Raw genomic sequence first — 20,509 nt, forward strand, 5'->3', positions numbered from 1 at the left:
AGGTTGAATATTATTCTAAAGACACTTTCTTAGTTAGTTCTGGTTGCTTTTTAAAAATATAAATGCCGGGGGCCAGCCTGGTGGTGTAGCGGTTAAGTTCACACCTTCTGCTTTGGCAGCCTGGGGTTCGCCAGTTTGGATCCCAGGTGCAGACTTGCACACTGCTTGTCAAGCCATGCGTCCCACATACAAAGTAGAGGAAGATGGGCACAGATATTGGCTCAGGGCCAGTCTTCCTCAGCAAAAAGAGGAGGATTTGTGGTAGATGTTAGCTCAGGGCTAATCTTCCTCAAAATAAATAAATAAATAAATAAATGCAAGTTAAAAAATGCTGTAACAAGTAATCTAAGATTATCATTTTCAGCTATCCAAAACCATATTTCTCTTATGAGGACAAATGTAAGATCAAAATTCTATTAAATTGTTGGGCATTCAAGAGTTAAAAATTACTCTTGCAGTGTCTCAAGGTATAGACATCCCCACTCCAGCACACATACTTGCATTGATGTCATATAAATAAGATGTGAGAATAACTGGAAAAAACAAAATGTTAACATTTTCCAGTACAGAATACACAAAAAAATAATTAGACAAAGAACTTAGGCTAATGAGATGAAGAGTTTGGAAGCGCATAGTGAAATATAGAGACATATTTCTGAAGTGTACACACCCCCAACAGTGGGTCATGAATCTTCTGTGTTTAATGTGTAAGAACATATTACATGGATGAAAAACATGGACAGTTAGAGTCTTCTAAAATAAGTGCTGCTATATGCAGCCTTGACTGGTGTTCAAAATAAACATAAGATGAATGTGTTTCCTGGTTCAAGGTGATTGCTCAGGCTGTGGCTGTAGGTCCACCTCTAACACACATGGTCTGGAGTGGACTGTCTGGTTTGTAGTTACAATCCCATCCTCATCTCCGTAGTCATCTCTTAGCTATACCCGGAGTACAGGGTATGCATACCAGCAGTGCTGCCCATCCATGAGAGGACAGAACTGGGTATGTGGGCTGCAAAGGCCTCTGAAGCCAGCTTGGAGCTGCATAATCAGAGAAATCTGAGATCCCAGACTTAGAACAGGAAGCATGGGCTCGAAGTGGGCATGTCATTTGAGCTCTTAACAGATTCCTTCCCAAGTGGGGAGGGGCATAGCCTGAGGATGGCTATAATAGAGCCCTCTAATGCTCATTACCCAGAATCTTAAGGTGGTACTACATGGCTGATTGACTTAAGGATAGACAGGTGATTAAAGATAGGCCAACAGACCTCAATTATTGCATCTAAGATTGAATGTTGTACCAAGACACACAGAAATGGCACATTTTGGGGGCAAGGGTGTCTAAGTGGCACTTCACTGGGGCAAATTTCCATGAGCCTCTGTTGCTCGGGTTCTTGGAGCTTATTCTTCCCAAGTATGGCTCACACGACTGTTTCTTCAATTCTCTGATCCACCCCAGAAGCTTTAGCAAAAATGACCTTGATTTAAGGTTGTTAAAATTGGTTTCCAGTATGTACACAAAAAAGGATATACGCTGCTAATTCCATCTATTATTGCTCTATCTTGGCCCAGCTCTAGAAGTAGAAGGGCTACAACAATAATCAATGATGTGTGTTATAAAAGAAAACAATCCCATGTTCAAGGAAATATATAGCCTTCCTAAGAATGTAAGGTTCTAGAATATCTCTGATGTTGATACCATTAATGGGCTTTAATGAAGAGTAAGAGATTTTGAAACACTGAGCAATCTGATTCAGACTTTTTAATTAGTCCAACTTGTCTATTATTTATGTAGTAAGGTCACACTGCAGGACACTGTTACATAATTTTCAATTTACGTGCAAATTTCAGGGTCAAACAACGATCAAGTTATGTTTTTCTGCATAAAATGAATACAAATAAATCTAATCACAGTATAATATTATCTTTGACCCTTTCCATTGAACTCTTTCATATTTGTGAGACATATAAAAATCTAATCTGTACTATATTTTTGGTATAGTATTTCATTCAGATCTTCAGAATTTAATAGGTTTACTGTGGACTGAAGATGATTATTGAAACTGGGACTCAAGCTAAATATTTTATGTACTTTATGATTGTTAACAAATAGTTTAGCTACAACAAAGAAAATTTAAAATACTTTTTAACAAAATTTTAAAATCTCTGTGAGTAAAAGTTGTAACAACTGTATGATTTGCTTAAACTAATTAGTCTTTCGAGGTTCAGATTCCTCATCTGACAAATGGAGATACTGAAGTTCCTACATGAATAACAGAATGTATGAACATTAAATGAGATAACGTGTGCAGTTTTCACTACATGCTGACATTTTGTAAATGTTCTATTAATGTTAGTTTTCCCAATGTTTTTCTTGATTTTTAACTACCTGCTTTTTCCAAACCTTAGTTTCTTTATTTATAAATTGGTTCTTATAAGATTTAGCTAAGATCAAAGGTAAAAGTCCTTGATTTACAGATGTTCAAAGTCTTAAGCCTTTTTGCATTCATCCTAGGCCAAGCTTTCTCTCTACAACAAAATGTTGCTTTGAGAAAATATTAATAATATTTTATATTATCATTTACTTTCTAAATAGAGTTAGAAAATGATATCAGTATTACTGGATAGTATTAATTGTTGACTTACAACAGGCTGGGTAATGATGTAATCACTTTGCAAGGATTAAATCACAGATTTTCATAACAATGAAATTGTATAGACAAGGCACAGAATGGTTAAGTAACTTGTCCCAGGTCACACAGCTGAGAGATAGTGGAGTTAAAATTCAAACTGAGATAATAACTCCAAAGATCATCATGTTACATAACCACTAAGATATTGCTTTTCCAACCAACATGATGATGAAAGAATGTAATTAAAGTGTGTATTATAAACTTTGAAGGAAATTTGAAAAATGGTTAAAAAGATTTAAAAGTAGAGGTTTTCTTGGAATATGAGATAATATTTTTTTAGACTAAAAACACCTGGAAGTTCACTGGATTCACTGTCAAACTCAACATAGTATTTAAATTGCTTAATATGTTGCATGAGTTATTTTAAACATAAACTCACCACATAGTACATCATATCCTAAAGAATAAAGCAAAATGGACATCTTGGGAAAAGATGTGCACTTTAAGAGGCTAAACATTCAAGAAATTATGGTATAATTTTCCTTCATATATATTAAAAATATTTCAAAATACCTTTATGTTAATAGTGTATTTTACATTTTTAAATATGGGCATAAAACCATTTTTTAACTTTCATTTTTGGCTGTATGAGATTTTAGTCACCCTATTATGGCTGTCTGAGAGTAAATATCTATGATGTATAATAAAATTTTGAAAATATATTTTTAATTGTAAGATGCTTCAAAGCCAGACATGAAATGAATTCCAGCAACTGAAAATTTCTGGTGCAATCTGGAGACAGCTTCATTAGCTCAGGGCCTACCCAGGGCAGGGAATTTATTGGAGGCTCCTACACAAAACTGAAAGCAATAGGCTTAAACCTACTATATTACAGTAAATAAGAAAGAAATCTCCCTCTCAGAAGTGGTGGAGATATATATGTACATCCCCCCTGAATCTAAAATTTAAATGGAATAACAAAAGGATAACCAGAAGCCAAGACATTCCTGAGGAAGAAGATCAAGAGACTATATACTTCATATAGCAAAACTTATTTAAAGATTATAAAAAATAAGATGATGTAGAATGGCAAAGAGAGAGACTAATAGACCATATGAACACAAGAGCAGATCTACAACTGAGCCCCCTGTGTTTAGAAATTTGATCTTTGGAAGACTAGGCATGCAGATCGGAAGGGAAAGAATGGACCAATCATATTTCAGCAGTCTTCAGGCTATGTTATGGGTATGTCAGAGTATGTTATGGGTATGTCAGAAGCCAGTCACAAAAGGACAAATACTGTATGATTCCACTTACATGAGGTACCTAGTGTAGCCAAATTCATTGAGACAGAAAGTAGAATGGTGGTTGCCAGGGGTTGGGGGTAGGGAGAAATGAGAACAATTAAGAGAATTCTAATTAACCATTAAGAAATAAACTATTAAAATGAATCCAGAGTGTTCCTCAGTGCAAAGCATAACAGATTAAAAAAGAAAATAAAATGTACCAGCATGCTGTAGAGAAAAAGAAAAAACCCTACAACCTTCTGATGAATTTTTTTGTTTGTTTTGTATTTTTTTGGGGGGGGGAGATTAGCCCTGAGCTAACATCTGCTGCCAATCCTCCTCTTTTTGCTGAGAAAGACTGGCCCTGAGCTAACATCCCTGCCCATCTTCCTCTACTTTATATGTGGGATGCCTACCACAGCATGGCCTTGATGAGAGGTATGTAGGTCCACACCCGGGATCCAAACTGGCGAAACCTGGGCCACCGAAGTGGAATGTGCGCACTTGACCGCTGCGCGACCAGGCTGGCCCCTGATGAATTTTTTTGATAGAGGACTTGGGAATAGGAAACAACCAAAAATATAAAGCATAATCAAAGTAGACAAAATCTGTATGGTGATGAGCAAGTATGGTTCAAGGAGATTTAAATATAAGCACTAAAATGTAATGATGGAAAATAGAAAATCATGAAGAATATTTATTTAACCTCAGAGTGTTTCTTAAGCTCAATGAAAAAGGCAAATGTATAAAGCAAAACTCTGATTGAATTAAATTAAATGGATCAGAATGTTCTCACCGAAAGTATTAGAAACAATATGAAAAGATAAAGAAAGCGAGAAAAACATATTTACAACATATCTTATGAAAGAGGGTTTGTATAATTAATCAAAAAAGAAGGAGCACATGCAAATCAATACAACAAAGCAAACAGAGCCACAGAAATTTTTGGCAAGGAAATGAATGTGCAACTGTCAAAGGAAGAAATGTGAATGACCACTAACAAGCATAATGGTTAAAAAAGATTTAACCTCATTACTAACTTCATTATTATAGATGTAATCTAAAACACTATAGTATTCCACCCACAAAATTAGGAAAGTTTCCTTGTAAAAAACTTAATGAGAACCAGTGTTGATGGGGATTTGAAGAAATAGATAAATTAATTTACCTAATCTAAAAAGGGAAAAGGATCTTGCTGGAAGAGGTAGGGGTTTATGATAGGTTTATGGTATTGAATTACAGACAAAGGGAAAGATGCCCAAACATTGAGGAGAACAAAGCAATAAGCAAGCTTAACAGACAGGATGTGGAGAAACAGAGAAAAGGACACTGGATGAAGGGTTTGCCAGTGGAAATTTACATTTTTGTGTTCATTCTTAATTGACAATATACATTAAAGTCATAATTTTGTATACTCTTAGGTTGAGAAATTACCTAATAGAGACTTGTGGTGGGTTATTAGTTCTCTAAACAAATATCCATTCCCTTCCTCTTCCTTAATTTTGAATAAACACATTTCCTAGATTTCTTTATGGTTTGACCATACAACAAAATTTTGGCTAATTAGTTATGTCTAATTGATGCACAACAGATTCAAGGAAAGTTTTCTTTTTCTTTTTTATATTTTTCTTTGCCAAGGAAGATTTGCTCTGCACTGACATCTGTTGCCAATCTCTCTTTTATTTGCTGAGGAAGATTCGCCCTGAGCTAACATCTGTCGCCAATCTTCCTCTTTTTGTATGTGAGCCACCGCCACAGCATGGCCACTGACAAGTGGTATGTGTCTGTGCCTGGGAACCAAACCCAGGCCACCAAAGCAGAGGTGCCAAACTTAACCACTAGGCCATCAGGGCTGGCTCATGGAAACCTTTTAAAAGACAGCTGGTATGTGTCTTTGGCTCTTTCCCCACGTTATTTTTTTCCTGCTGGCTGGAAGGTAGACATTGACTGGAGCTAAAGCACTGATCCTGACCTATCAACTCCCCCACAATATTTCATACACCCATCTCTGCCTCTCTTTTCCTACTGCAACACTCTAAGTCAAGTCATTACTCTTTACCTACACCATTAGACTAGCCATCTGTTGGAATAATTAACTCGTCTGTGTAATATCCTTCAACACTTGTTTATGGAGGTACAGTACTAGTATTTGTTGAATGAATATTATTCTAAGAGTATATTTTCAATGACCCAATAGTGGACTTGTTTACTCCTCTCGCTTCATCTGATGACTCCTTCTCATCCATATGGTCACCAAGGCATGTTTGTATAACATGTCCCTGCCATTGGACTACATTTAACTGGTCTGAGGGTGGCCATTTGGTCTAAGATAGGTCAGTTGGTGTCCTTTCCCAGACAATTTAGAAATATAACCAAAAGCTTTCTTCAACAATGTGTTAAGGCTCTTGAATCCTGTGGTGTAGTCATGTTTTCTGCCTATATTTGGTGAAGCAGAGAAAGCTGGTTCAGAGAGAGGGGACTGAAACAGATGTGCAGAGAGACGCAGACAAAAGAGATAAGAGGCACAGAAAGATCACAGCTCAAGTTCCCTCTTTCAATCCCTGGTTTTAGAACTTTCTTGAAGCTGGACTGTGTTCCTAATCTTGGGTTTCCTGAGATTCCTTGAATCCTTACATAAACTCCCTTTATGTTTGATGCTATTGGCAATTAAACTAGACCTAACTAACCTAGAGATTTCCCAGAAATTACCATAAGAATGGATAAAGACTGAAAGACCAAAAAGTGAACAAGTGGAAAGAGATTCTCCCACACTTGGTTTTTTTTGCTGAGCTCCTTTCTGACCTTTTAATCAACAATTTAAAACTCTATATTTCCCAATTCTTCTGAGGCAACTTTCTAGACAATTTGTGTGAGTCATTTTGCTCAAATCCTTCAAAAACCCATTCTGTACTAAACATTCTCAGTCCTTCTTTAAGGGAGACGACACATGCACTGGGTCTAGTTTGACCTCAGCACTCACTAGGTTTTCAACATATTTTAGTTTCCTTCCACTGTCTTGATTATCAGGTATCCAATGCAGGTTTCTGTAAAACAATGAAGTTTGTATGCAACTGATCAATGAGGCCACTAGGTCAATGCCACACAGAAGGTGTGTTGATTCCTACGTGATTTTTCCCACTACAATAATGTCTTGTGACACCAAGGCACAGCAGATGACAATGAAGCACACTAACACGGCTGAGCCCAGAGAGCCATGGAGGCAGGTGAGGCTGCTGAGTCGGTCTCACCGTCTTCTTCGCTCTGTTTCTCCACATGCTCTCTTTTGGGACTGCTTATCTGTTGTATGGTTTTTCCAGTCTTTGGTTCTTTTTCCCTTGTCTCCATAATTTAATAGGCTTAAACTTTTTTTATACCACCCTTCCATCAAGATTGCTTGCCTCCCACCCAATTCTCCTTTTTAGGTAACATAACATATTTACTGAAAAGTTCCTCTATTTAATAGGATTTTAAAATGCTTTAAACTGTGCTGCTATTTTTATTATGGCTGCTTTTGTTTATATTAGTGTTGTATAACTTAGTTACCTATGCTTATAGTGGTTTGCTCCAATGGTATTTGCTCATAAGCCCTTTACTTGTGTGATTATTCAAAATATGAGGCTTTTCAGAAATTCATATATGCCTCTGAGTATATGTGTAGGTGTGTGTGCACGTTCCATCAAATATAATACATAAGAAAATTGGTTTCTGGCCCTAGCTTAATACTTGTGCATGTATAAATACCTGTAGATTTTATTGAAATCTATTTCTTTATGTTTGGTCCAACTGGATATAAATTTCTTGAGTTCCACATCTACTTATGTTAATGACACTTGTAGCTTGTACACCTTATATATATTTGCTTCAGGACTGAATAGTATACCTTTTAACTGTGCAACGGACAACAAAAAACATATATCATGAGTGTAAAATGGAAGTCTTACTGGTTAATATTCACTTTGAATAGAAAAGAATTAGTAAAATATAGTCCAGTAAAAACTGAAATGCAGTATTGTGACAAATTCTCTATGCGACGATCTTACTGACCCAGATATTAAGTGTGGAAATGTTCATTGTAATTTAACCAAATTCTAATTAGAAATAACATGAACTGAGGATAATGTCAGTATGCAGATTTATAGTAGCCTTCATTTAAATCTAAGGCTATTTCAAGTGCTACTTAAGCCTAACAAAAATGTATGCTCAAGTAATTATTTTTTCTTAATATTATGAATGAGCCAAGTTATATCATTGTGCTTGTATCATAAACAAGTATAATCACATTAATTATAATATTCAGTTTATCATTATATGATTATAATTACATCTTTAAATGTAGACCATTTTGACACTGAAATGCTAATTTTATTGAAAGATATAAGTAATATCCGACATTTTCTTGGTACGTAATAAATGGTTGATTTAAATACAATGTTAAAGTAATTAGATCCATCCATGGCTTTGATTTTTTAATTTAAAATAGCTGATTAAAGATATAATAAACTCAATTACATAGTCCTACTGTTTAAAATGTGGGCATGGGACCAGGAATAAGAATCTATTCTCTGATTTTACAAGAAGCAAATAACTTGGCCCTAAGGCTTAATGAAGAATAATGTTGTTCATTGACCATGACAATGAGGCCTCTCTCCCGAGGCCTGTCTCAAATCAATTCAGTCAATAAAGCAAAGAGAGGGCTATAGCTGGCAATGACTGGAAGGATAGGATTGATGCCACAAGGACTCTCTCCACCTCTTGATTTTGAATTTTGTTTAGTGTTAACTTTATTCTCCTGAGTACTTGGAGCCAGGGATGTTGGAAGCTCTTTCTTTTTCTTTTATTGGGCAACATTGGTTTCTAACAGTACATAAATTTTAGATGTGCATCCTTATATTCTGATTTCTGTATAGACTACATCATGTTCACCACCCAAAGACTAATTACCATCCATCATCATATGTGTGCCCTTTTACTCCCTTCACCTTCCCCCCTTCCTCTCTGGGAACCACTAATCTATCTCTATATCTATGTGTTTGTTGTTGTTGTTGCCTTTATCTTCCCCACTAGTGAAATCATATGGTATTTGGCTTTCTCCATGTGACTTGAAAGCAAAACTAAAATGAGATATCACCTCATGACTGTCAGAATGGCTATAATTAAAAAGATAAGAAATAACAAGTGCTGGAGCATATGTAGAGAAAAGGGAACGCTCATACACTGCTGCTGGGAATGTAAAATCGTGCAGACACTATGGAAAACAGGATGGAGATTCCTCAAAAAATCAAGACTAGAACTATCATATCGTCTAGCTACTCTACTTCTAGGTATTTACCCAAAGGACACGAAAACACTAATTTGAAAAGATATTTCCACTCCTATGTTCATTGCAGCATTATTCACAATAGCCAAGACTTGGAAACAACCTAAGTGCCCAGGAATGGATGAATGGATAAAGAAGATGTGGTACACACACACACACACACACAATGGAATACTACTCAGCTCTTTCTTAACATATTTAGAGGATTAGAGTCTGAAAAGTAAGTACACTGTTTCACATCTTCAGTTTGAAAAACCCTGCAAAGGACTGATAGCTTGGTTGTGATTTCCTTTTGTTCATTAATTAAGCAACCATAATCTTCACACTGTGACCTAAAACACAACAAATGTATCTGTTTCCAAGGTTACAAAGCTGGACAGCCCAATGTCAAATACAACTCTACATATATACAGTGTGGTTCTATAATAGCTCTAACTAAATAATACTCCTCTATGTAACATAGGAAACGGCATTGCGTTAGGACCGACTAGATAATATAGCAATTAAAAAATAACCCCCAAATATCAACGCTATTTTTTGTCACTCACTATACAAATCTAAAACAAGTCAGCAAAGGGACTTTCCTCCACAAAATTAGGGGACCAGACACATGTAGACACAGAGTCTAGAAAATGAGGCATCCTCTACCACAGCAACAGAAAGGAGACCTGGAGCGTCTCTAGCTTGAAATGCTTCGACCTGGAAGTGACACACGTTACTTCCCCACAGCACATTGGTCAGATTGTTTCTATGCGGATCCACTTACCCAAAAGGGACTCGGACACAAAGTGAAAAAATAGATATCTTGCAAACAGTAAATCTCTCTACCACATACAATGATAGGTTTAAAAAGTTTGTAGTATTTGTTTAAAATCAATGAATTGATATCACTATTCTTCCCTTTTGATGAAGAATCAAAATTTTTGGATCAATAAAAATCCTTTTTTTGAGTGAAAAGTCAGAATGACTAATTTTTGTGTCAATATATGGTATATATCAGGGCTGGCCTGGTGGCATAATGGTTAATTTCACACACTCTGCTTTAGTGGCCTGGGGTTCACCAGTTTGGATCCTGGGTGAGGATTTAGCACAGCTTATCAAGCCATGCTGTGGCAGGTATCTCATGTATAAAATAGAGGAAGATGGGCACAGATGTTAGCTCAGGGCCACTCTTCCTCAGCAAAAGGAGAAGGATTGGCAGCAGATGTTAGCTCAGGGCTAATCTTCCTCAAAAAAATATATATATGATATATATTTAGTAAAATGCACATTTATATATTTTATTGATATGTAAGTTAGAAAAGGAAATACAATCAAGATATATATTAATTGGGGACCAGCCCCATGGCAGAGTGGTTAAGTTCGCGTGCTCCACTGCAGCGGCCCAGGGTTTCACTGGTTCAGATCCTGGGCGCGGACATGGCACTGCTCATCAGGTCACGCTGAGGTGGCATCCCACGTGCCACAACTAGAAGGATCTACAACTAAAATATACAACTATGTACTGGGGGGATTTGGGGAGAAAAAACAAAGAAAAAGAAAAGAAAGAAGATTGGCAACAGTTGTTAGCTCAGGTGCCAATCTTTAAAAAAAAAAATATATATATATATATTAATTATAACAAAAAATAAACAAGACAACATTTTTTGTTAATAAAAGATATTTGCAGAAATGTAAAGAGGTTACTACAAATAAGTCTATTTTTTCCCTTGAGAACCATTGGGTTTTTCACCCAGGCAATAGATAAAGTTTAATTTGAAATAGCAGGTTTAATATAAAGATACGAACTGGCTCTGCATAAAGAGTATATTTAACGAATTACATCAATTCTTGGAAGAAACTTTTAGCTTTAGGTAAAAAAGGTGCCCTGCAATTTATAAGGAACCTAGAATAAAGACAGTCATACAGAATCAGGTAAAGAATCAGCTATGACCTGGATCTGGTTCAAGTTCTGTAACATTTGTACGTAAAGTTTCTTTTCTTTCCCACCCTCTCTTTATTGAAAAATTTTCTGAACCTGAAATAAAATAACTCTTGGGGCCGGCCCTGTGGCCGAGTGGTTAAGTCCATGCGCTCGGCTGTGTTGGCCCAGGGTTTCGCCGGTTCAGATCCTGGGCGTGGACACGGCACCACTCATCGGTGTCCCACGTGCCACAACTAGAAGGACCTGCAACTATGTACCAGGGGGGATTTGTGGGAGATAAAGCAGGAAAAAAAAAGAAAAAGAAAAGATTGGCAACAGTTGTTAGCTCAGGTGCCAATCTTAAACAAAAAACAACAACTCTGAAACAATGAGGCTCAATTAAATATTAAAATTTTAAAAACAGGATTTACAATGTTTGAAAATATTCCAACTAGTATTACTAGAATACGCCACTGTTAGGAACACTAGTGATAGGTCTGATATTACCTGTTTTCTTTCAGGAGCATTTGAAACCATCGGTAAACTAGATATGGCAGGTGTTGTGTAACTGCTTTGCCCCCAAAGTATTCATCATGATTTTAATGGTATGCTATGCTGTTATGGCTAAATACAGCTAAGTTTCTGTGCCATTAAGCATCAGTAAGGAAATCAACCTGGCTGACATTATTTAGTGTAACTTCTGAGTGCCTCAACTTTCCAGAGTTGTACCGAGGATTAAATCAAATATGGTTGTGATGATGATGATGATAATCATATCTAACATTTATTAAGTAGTGACCATGAAGAGATGCTGTTCAAAGCTCTTAGCACATATTAACTTGTTAAATCCTCACAATTACCCTCTCAGCTAGGTTCTATTTTTATGGTCATAAGGAAACTGAGGCACAGAGTTGATAAGTACTTATTCAAGGTCACACAGCGAGTAAGTGGCAGAGTCGGGATTTAACCCTAGGAAGTCTGACTCTAGACTTTGCTTGTTTAACCCCTGCGCTGTGAGAAGATCCCCAGTACAGAGCAGGCATTTCTTTTTCTTTTTTTTTTTCCTGCTTTTTCTCCCCAAATGCCTTCAGTATATAGTTGTATATTTTAGTTGTGGGTACTTCTAGTCATGGCATGTGGGACGCCGCCTCAGCATGGTCTTGTGAGCGGTGCCATGTCTGCGCCCAGGATCCAAACCCTGGGCCGCCAAAGCAGAGCGCGTGAACTTAACCACTCGGCCACAGGGCTGGCCCCTCTTTTTCTTTCTCTTTTTTTTTTTGAAGATTGGCACCTGAGCTAACAACTGTTGCCAATCTTCTTTTTCTTTTTTCTACTTTTTCTTCCCAAGTCCCCCTAGTACATAGTTGTATATTCTAGTTGTGGGTCCTTCTAGTTGTGGCATGTGGGACGCCACCTCAGCATGGCCTGATGAGTGGTGCCATGCCCATGCCCAGGATCCAAACTGGAGAAACCCTGGGCTGCCAACATGAAGTGCGTGAACTTAACCACTCGGCCACAGGGCCAGCCCCAAGAGCAGGCATTTCTGATGACAAAGCTCTACATGATGATGCCCATTGCTGTCTCTCCACTCTTAGTTCCTTCTGGCCCGGCATTGTGCTCCCCTCTTAGTAAATCTGCCTCACTGGTCTGGAAGCCAGGAGTGCTCTTCACTAAGATCTTTGCTTGTAATCTTCCAAGAGACTGTTTCTGACCACTCCAATCAGGGAATAATTCTCCATCATTCCTCCTCACCATATCGCTCATAGCACCTATCCCCATATGACACAGTATTACATCTAAATTGGTTTATTATCTGCATCTGCCACCAGAATTTAGCTCAAGAGAGGCAGGAACTTGTTCTGTTCTGAACTTTCACACACATAACAAGATTTGAATGGTGTATTATATTAATCCATCTGTCTGTCCACCGATCCATTCACCCATCCATATACTCGTTCATCCATTTAGCCACCCTTAAAATATACAGCACTACATATTATCTAGCTATTAGTTATTACAAATAAAAGTCTCTTTTAATTATTTTATTAGGGTGAGATGCTTCATTATTACTATTTTTCCTACTCACTATCATCTTCTTTTTTTCCACTTTTGACAACATTTACTTTAAGAGAAAACTGTGAGAGATCTAAATGCAACATTTGGAACACACATACCTTGAGCAGGAATACATCTTTTCATCTAAACTAAGTGGAGGAGGCAAGTTTTGAAGTCAAACTCTACAGGGTTCTGTTTATAGATTTATGTATCCGTGAACTTTATATCGAGCAATCACTGCTTTGTGATCTCCCAAGTTCAGTGTGAATCCAGAGTGAGGCTGCCCTGAAATTGTTATCATCAAGCCACTATTTTCATTCCAGAACAGTTACTGTTTAAAGGACACTTAGGAGTCATACATACAGTTGTTAAGTGGAAAAAAAAGAAAACTGTGAAAGTGGTTATAACAAAAAAGAAAGTCTTTTCAGGTTATGTGTGAAGACAATGTACTAGACATCTAAAATTATAATGATGTATAAAGATGCCGGCTCCTCTCATTTTATTCCCAAGGTATTTTCTTCCTTTCACATTTAGGATTATTTGGGGAGCATGATGTGTTTTGCTCTGTATGAATTCAGAGAAAGACAGAGCAGCTACTGTGCTACTGTCTACTTAGATGATTTTATTGACTTCTGGAAGCATTTTCCATTCCCTAAATTATTTCTTCCTTTGCCCTGAACTGAAAACTGGTCATCATTCAGTTGGATCTTCTAGATTTTCAGTGGGGAAGGCAACATCTTATATCTTTATTGGCTCCCATCCTAAGGTACCAGGTTTACCTGTGTCTTGGAGACAGTCCACAGAGCGGTCTGGGAAATAGAAGACACAGAGGGGACACATGGGGAGGGAGAAGAAGTCCTGGGAGTCAAGAAATGGGGCACTGAAAGGGGAAATGGAAAATCAATAAAGTCAAATACTGTGTAACACACTCGTTTCAGCCCTGCTCTGAGATGTGCACAGTGTACTGCACAGAGCTTTCCGCAGCCGAGGCGATCAATAAATGTTTGCTGGACAGGTGAACAGAACAGAACCAGATCTTAAGCACTGATCTAAAAAGTGTTGTGCTTAAAGCAATGTCAAGTTTTTGCTGTTGCTGTTCATTTATACTTTTAGCCAACAAATATTCAGTGATTATTATAGTATGCATGCTTCAAAGAAATTTGCATAAAGTGATTTAATCCTCTTAATAGCTCTATGAGATGGAAGCAGTATTACTACCGTTTTATAGCTGAACAAAATGAGACAAAGGGAGATTATGCGACTTGCCTAAAAGCGCAGAGCACATAGCAAATGGGTAAGTTGGGATTTGCACCTACTGGTCTTATTACAGAACTGGGCCTCCAACCACTGATATAGATGCTGCTTAGTATTAATAGCAAACTCAGTAAGTATCAGCTGGATGATTGTACTTAATGAATGACTGTACTTAGTAAATAATATTCTGATTGAAAATTGAATAACCATTTAAACTTAGAATTGATACTTTTATACTTACAGCGAAGAACTATTCCCTTCCTTTCTATAGGAATTCTCTTCCTACTTCTCTGTTCTGTAGAACGGCGGTTGCATTTTATAAGATTTTTGTACAAACCATTTTTTAAAACAACTTGAATTTAAAAAGAAGAGATATAAAATTCATAATCTATCATTTATTTTTCTATGAATAAGCTACTTGCTTCCTTGTTAATTTGCCCAAAGTGGAGATATGCTTCTCTCTCTTTTTCTGGAGATATGCTTCTTAATGTGAGCGCAGACTAACCAAAGATCATGTCTATTCTTTTGCTTTATTGTTCTTTTTAGAAAAATACAATAAATTTGATAACAAATTGAAGATAGCACCATGATATATCCAGAACGCAAAGAAAAAAAAAGAATATATCTAGCTTTATGTTGGCCACGTACTAAACATTATCTAATAAACTGAGTTGTAAGTTTTTGAATGGAAAGTAAAAGAATAAATATGAAGCTCAAATAGCTTTCTTATTTGCAAGCAAAGCAGATAGCCACCAAATATATATATATCTCACATGTATCTTCTACGATCTTCCACTTTCACTCTTAATCAATTTTACACTTTGTTCTCAATTATTCTGAAATTTTAAAAATATGCATAGTTTCCAGAGTTGTCAGATAATCCTAGGAAAATCTCAGACATTGTCCTTTATTATCCTGTCATTTTGCGAATGAGGAAACTGATATTCTAAAATGACATGACCAAAGTTAGATGATTAGTGTCAAACCCCTGAGAAGGGTTATAAATCCGTAGAATCTGTACAAGTTTATAAAAGAGATTGCTTTTTGAGATTTCCTGGCTGCATTCCCCTCCTCCACTTTGATGTGAGTTTTCTCCTTCCTTCATCTGTCCCCAGTCTACTCAATTTTGATTCCACTCCCAGTAGAGTTTTTGTTAGATCTTTTGGGGTTTTTTTGTGGTGAGGAAGTTTGGCCCTGAGCTAACATCTGTTGCGAATCTTCCTCTTTTTGCTGAGGAATATTGTCCCTGAGATAACATCCGTGCCAATCTTCCTCTATTTTGTATGTGGGATGCTGCCTCAGCACGGCCTGATGAGTGGTGTGTAGGTCCCCACCTGGGATCCGAACCCATGAGCCCTGGGCTGATGAAGCAGAGAGCGTGAACTTAACCACCGTGCCATGGGCCGGCCCCTGTTTTGTTTTTGAATGGAGGCTGCTGTCCTGTGAAGGAGTCCTGGTAGATCCATTTTGAGAGTTCATGGCGTCTAGACAGCTGCAGACCCACAGACCTTACAACCCAGACCCCTTGGACCCACTTAGTCTCAAAGTGAGTAAAACCCCTCCCAGTTTTAGCTGCCATTCTCAAACTGCCTGACTGTATTTTCCAGCCAATATCTGCGGGCTCTTCCATGATTCCCCTGCCTTCTCTTTCACAGACATAAATACCACACAGGTCTTGCGGCTATTGGCAGTTTGTCCCCATTAGCCTGTAGGGGGGATGTATTTTCACTTAATCTTGTTGTACATGTTTTCCATGGCTCATTGACTTTGCTAACTGGGTGCTCTGTTTTGTTGTGAGGACTTATGAAAATCCAAAAGCTATTCTGCCACGACCACCACTATCTTTCTAGAATTCTCCCTCATTTCTTTTTTCTTTTTAACAGCTTTACTGATTTGTAATTTATAATTTACATACCATTAAGTTCACCCATATAAAGTTTACAGTTTAGTAGTGTTATATTTATGGAGTTGTGTGACAATCACCAATCAATTTTCATCACCCCATACAGAACCCCCATGTTCGTTAGCCATCACTCCCCAACCCCAATTCCTTCAGCTGTAAGTAACCACTAATTTACTTTCCATCTCTACACATCTTCCTATTTTGGACATTTCCTATAAATAGTATCATACAATATATGGTCTTTTGTGATCAGCAGGATGTGATAGACAAATAAACATCAGTTTTTAATTTTTACATTTTTTTTGTGAGGAAGATTGGCCCTGAGCTAACATCTGTTGTCAATCTTCCTTTTTTTTTTTTCCCTCCCCAATGTCCCAGGACATAGTTGTATATCCTAGCTGTAAGTCATTCTAGTTCTTCTATGTGGGGTGCAGCCACAGCATGGCTCGATGAGTGGTGTGTAGGTCCACACCTGGATTCTGAACCCACAAAACCTGGGCCACTGAAGTGGAGCATGCAAACTTAGCCACTCGGCCACGGGGCTGGCCCCTTAAGTCATTTTTAATTTCTTCATCTCAAATGGGAAACAGCAGCAATTCCTTCACAGATTCTGTGGCAACCTCTCTGCACATGGCTTGAAGCTGGTTTCCTCATGCAGGGTAATAAAGCACCATTTGAGAATATGGCATGGTTAATAAGAATGATGATAATTGTAACAATAAAATGTAAAACATAAATTTTACTATGTGCCAAGACTATTCTAAGCATTTCACATATGTTAACATATTTAATATTCACAGAAATCTAGGATGGAAGTACGATTATTATCAACACCATCTTATCAATGAGGAAACTAAGGCAAAGTGAAATAAAAAATCTCACCCAAGCTAGTCAGTGGCAGAGCCAGATTTCGTGCCCAGATAGTTTAACCCAAGACTCCTTGTTCTTAATCGCTATTCTATAGCAAGTCTCTGATTTTTAGGTGTTTTGTCAAATACTATTCTCTTCTTCTAAACTGGTGATAGTAGAAAACAACTGAGTGTAACTTACACTCTAAGCTCCTTCTCATCACCCATATTTCGTAGCACTGATATTTTATTAGCATATAACTTAAAACTAAGGGGACCAAAAAAATCATTTTTTTAAATTTCATACATAGTCTTTTAAAATTTCTCCTAATGCTTTTTTTTTTTTCCTTTCTATCTTAACTAACATATATTTTGAAAATCTTCTTTACTTGTAGCAAGCTGGGCTAACAAAAACCAATGGCTACTTTTTCCTAAAATATAGTTGATACACAATTGACCATTTTCAACTACAATTGACCGCAATTTGCCTCATTTTGATAACAGGAAACAAACTATAAACTTAAAAGTACTTTATCACTAAATATATTAAATTATTATCCAGTAAGCTGAGCGTTGGATTGAGTTGAACAAAAGTAATTATAATCCTGTAAATTCTCACAGGATTTTAAGATAAGGAGGGGAGTAGCAGTGCCAAGTTCGACATGAAGCCTGGCAGAGTTAGAATAATAACTTTCAGTTTTCTTCTCTCCTGAATTATCCCATCTAGGAATCATTCTGCTTCCCTTGAGAAGAAAGGAATCTCTGTTTAATGAAAGCTTCTCTCCTTCTAAAATCTTAGCCAAAGTTTTGAAGAATTTTTCCTTTTTAAGTTGCCAATCATTTCTAGATTGAGTGACTAACTATAATAGAAATTTAGCATACTACAAGAAAAGGTACTAGAAAAGAGTTGAAGAAGCACATTCTCACTTCTGAAATACCTTTTCATGATTTTATGTTCAGAACCCCATTTTCTGTTGTCCAGGCACCCTCTCCCAAACATCCCCAAGCCCAAATACTGCCTCCTGTTTGACGCAGATACCTGGAGCTCTGTGCTCCCTAGACCATCTGGGATGCAAGAATGCTGACTTTATGTAACATATATAAGGTAGCTGAGTAGCATCCATCTTTCCCGGAAACATTGTGGGGAGAATCAAAATCTAAAGGATTGACTTTTAAGCAGAATCCTTTGAAGCAGCTGTGGTCATAAAAACAGCAGATGCTGTAACATCACCAAAAACCAAACTCACATGTTTGAACTGCCTCTGTGAAGTGACATTTTAATATGAGAGTAACAATACAATTAAATAGCATTCAAGTTTAGCTCTCCATCCCAGGGGCTTGCCTCCAAGTGAATCAGTGTAGAAAACCACAGAAGGCATATCTTTCACTGGCAGTATATACTGCTCAGCACCCTTTTGGAAATCAGATGGAATAATTCCTCAGAAAGAACCTTGCCAATTGTGAAATTCTACAAATGTATTTATAATTATTTCTGACATTTTCTGGGTATTTTCGTAAAGAAAATCTAAGTATAGTCAAACTTCACGTTTAGGAGTATGATAAAGGATAGCAATTTTTTTAAGTTGCTGCTCACTTGCTAGAGTAGCATTTTAAATGCCCCAAGCATAGCTCTCAACTCAAGTCCTGCTTCAATTATACTTGGCTGAATTTATATATTCATTAACTGCCAGCTTTCTACCTCTTTTTTACTGGTTCATATTTATTAATTTACATTAGACAAACGTATACAGCATTAGTCTTATACTTTAAATTTTGTTGAAAAATAAATTCAAAGGAGAACACTTCTACATGTAGAAAGGGGATAGTATGGAAAGAAGAGAGAAATTACTTGTGCCTTTGAAGGATGGAGAAGCTATTATTTCCTTACATAAGGAAAGAGAAAAAGAAAGACAAAAGGAGGAATATGTCTGAGAAATCGCTTATCCCTAATGGATATAATAAAGGATTGTGGAGTAAATTGAGCATGGAGGGAAAGTGATAATTTCGGAATTGTCAACAATTATGAAACTGTCTCTTGCAATTGATTTTTATGTATATACAAAATATATAATGGAACATTTTATAAACTTGAAACAAAGATAAAATGACTAGATCACAAATGTACTTCCAAATAGAAGGGGTTTCCAGAAACTTACCAGTCTTGCAATTTTTAAATTCAATGTCATCAATTGCAGCTCCTCCTCCTAGATCCCTTGTTCTGATACCTTGAAATATAACTTCAAAATTCCTTAACTTTCCCAGCAGGATGACAGCCTTTTGCCAATGATCACCAGAGGTCTGCTCGCTTTCTTGCCATACTTTTGATAGCCCTTTCTCTGTCTGAAAGCAAAGAAGTTTGCATTAGGGAAATAATTAAACACAACAGAAGAAGAAAAAAAAACCCAATCATTTAGAACAGAAGCATCTGAGCAGTGAAAACTGACTTAAAAAAATTGGAACTCTGAGCATAACCATGTTACAATCAAAACATCAAAACAGAGACATATTATTCTACTAAAGTATTTCCCCAAAGCAATACTAGCAGAAATAAAAATAATCTTGCATTTTTTTTCAGAGGCGCAATTATTAGGAATTGTCCTACTCAGTTGAGTCCACCTCTCCTTGCATGTACACAAAATTCTCCATATCTGATGGAATCTGAAGTTTACAGAAGCCCAGAGTTTATAGTTCTGAACACCCCTTCCCATCTCCTATTCATATTTTTTAATTATTGAGTTTGTATCTTTCTTCAAAGAGCTGGAATAACTTATGTAAGGAAAGAGAAAAAGAGAGACGAAAGGAGGAATACGTGTGAGAAATTGCTTATCCCTGGTGGATATAATAAAGGATTGTGGAGTGAATTGAGCGTGGAGGGAAAGTGATAATTTCAAAATTGAGTCAGATTTCAAAAATTCTATTCTTCTATTATTTTGACTATTAAAAATTATATTATATGATTATTACATGAGCATCAACTATATTTTTATACTAAATTCTTCCATTTATAAAGGGAAATTTATTTTTTCTAAAGAAACATATAAATATCTCCTCTGAATGTCTGAGGTTGGTCTACCAGTAGTATGGTATTATAATATATGAATAGTTCCAGTATAACATAACATGTCACGACATATAATCATAAGGATCAAATAAAAATGATACCTACAGTAACACAGAATAAAAGCCAGTGAGCACAATGACAAGATTAGATTGTACACATTGTTCTTTGTTATTCTAGACCTAGCTTCTCCTGAGAATTAGATGTTTTAATAAATCATGCTGATGGATTCATAGCAAAGAAGGAGAAATA

At 36.8% G+C, this 20,509-nt stretch overlaps 1 protein-coding gene across 1 annotated transcript in view; it reads right to left on the reverse strand.

Annotated features, from left to right (window-relative positions):
- MALRD1 (MAM and LDL receptor class A domain containing 1) overlaps positions 1–20,509 on the reverse strand; it is a 653,802-nt gene that overhangs the window by 220,215 nt on the left and 413,078 nt on the right. Inside the window, exon 30 of the mRNA XM_023631939.2 lies at positions 19,356–19,539. Coding sequence (XP_023487707.2) covers positions 19,356–19,539 — 184 coding nt within the window. The remainder of the gene's footprint in view (positions 1–19,355; positions 19,540–20,509) is intronic.

Source organism: Equus caballus, chromosome 29, assembly GCF_041296265.1.
Source record: "Equus caballus isolate H_3958 breed thoroughbred chromosome 29, TB-T2T, whole genome shotgun sequence".
Taxonomy (NCBI): domain Eukaryota; kingdom Metazoa; phylum Chordata; class Mammalia; order Perissodactyla; family Equidae; genus Equus; species Equus caballus.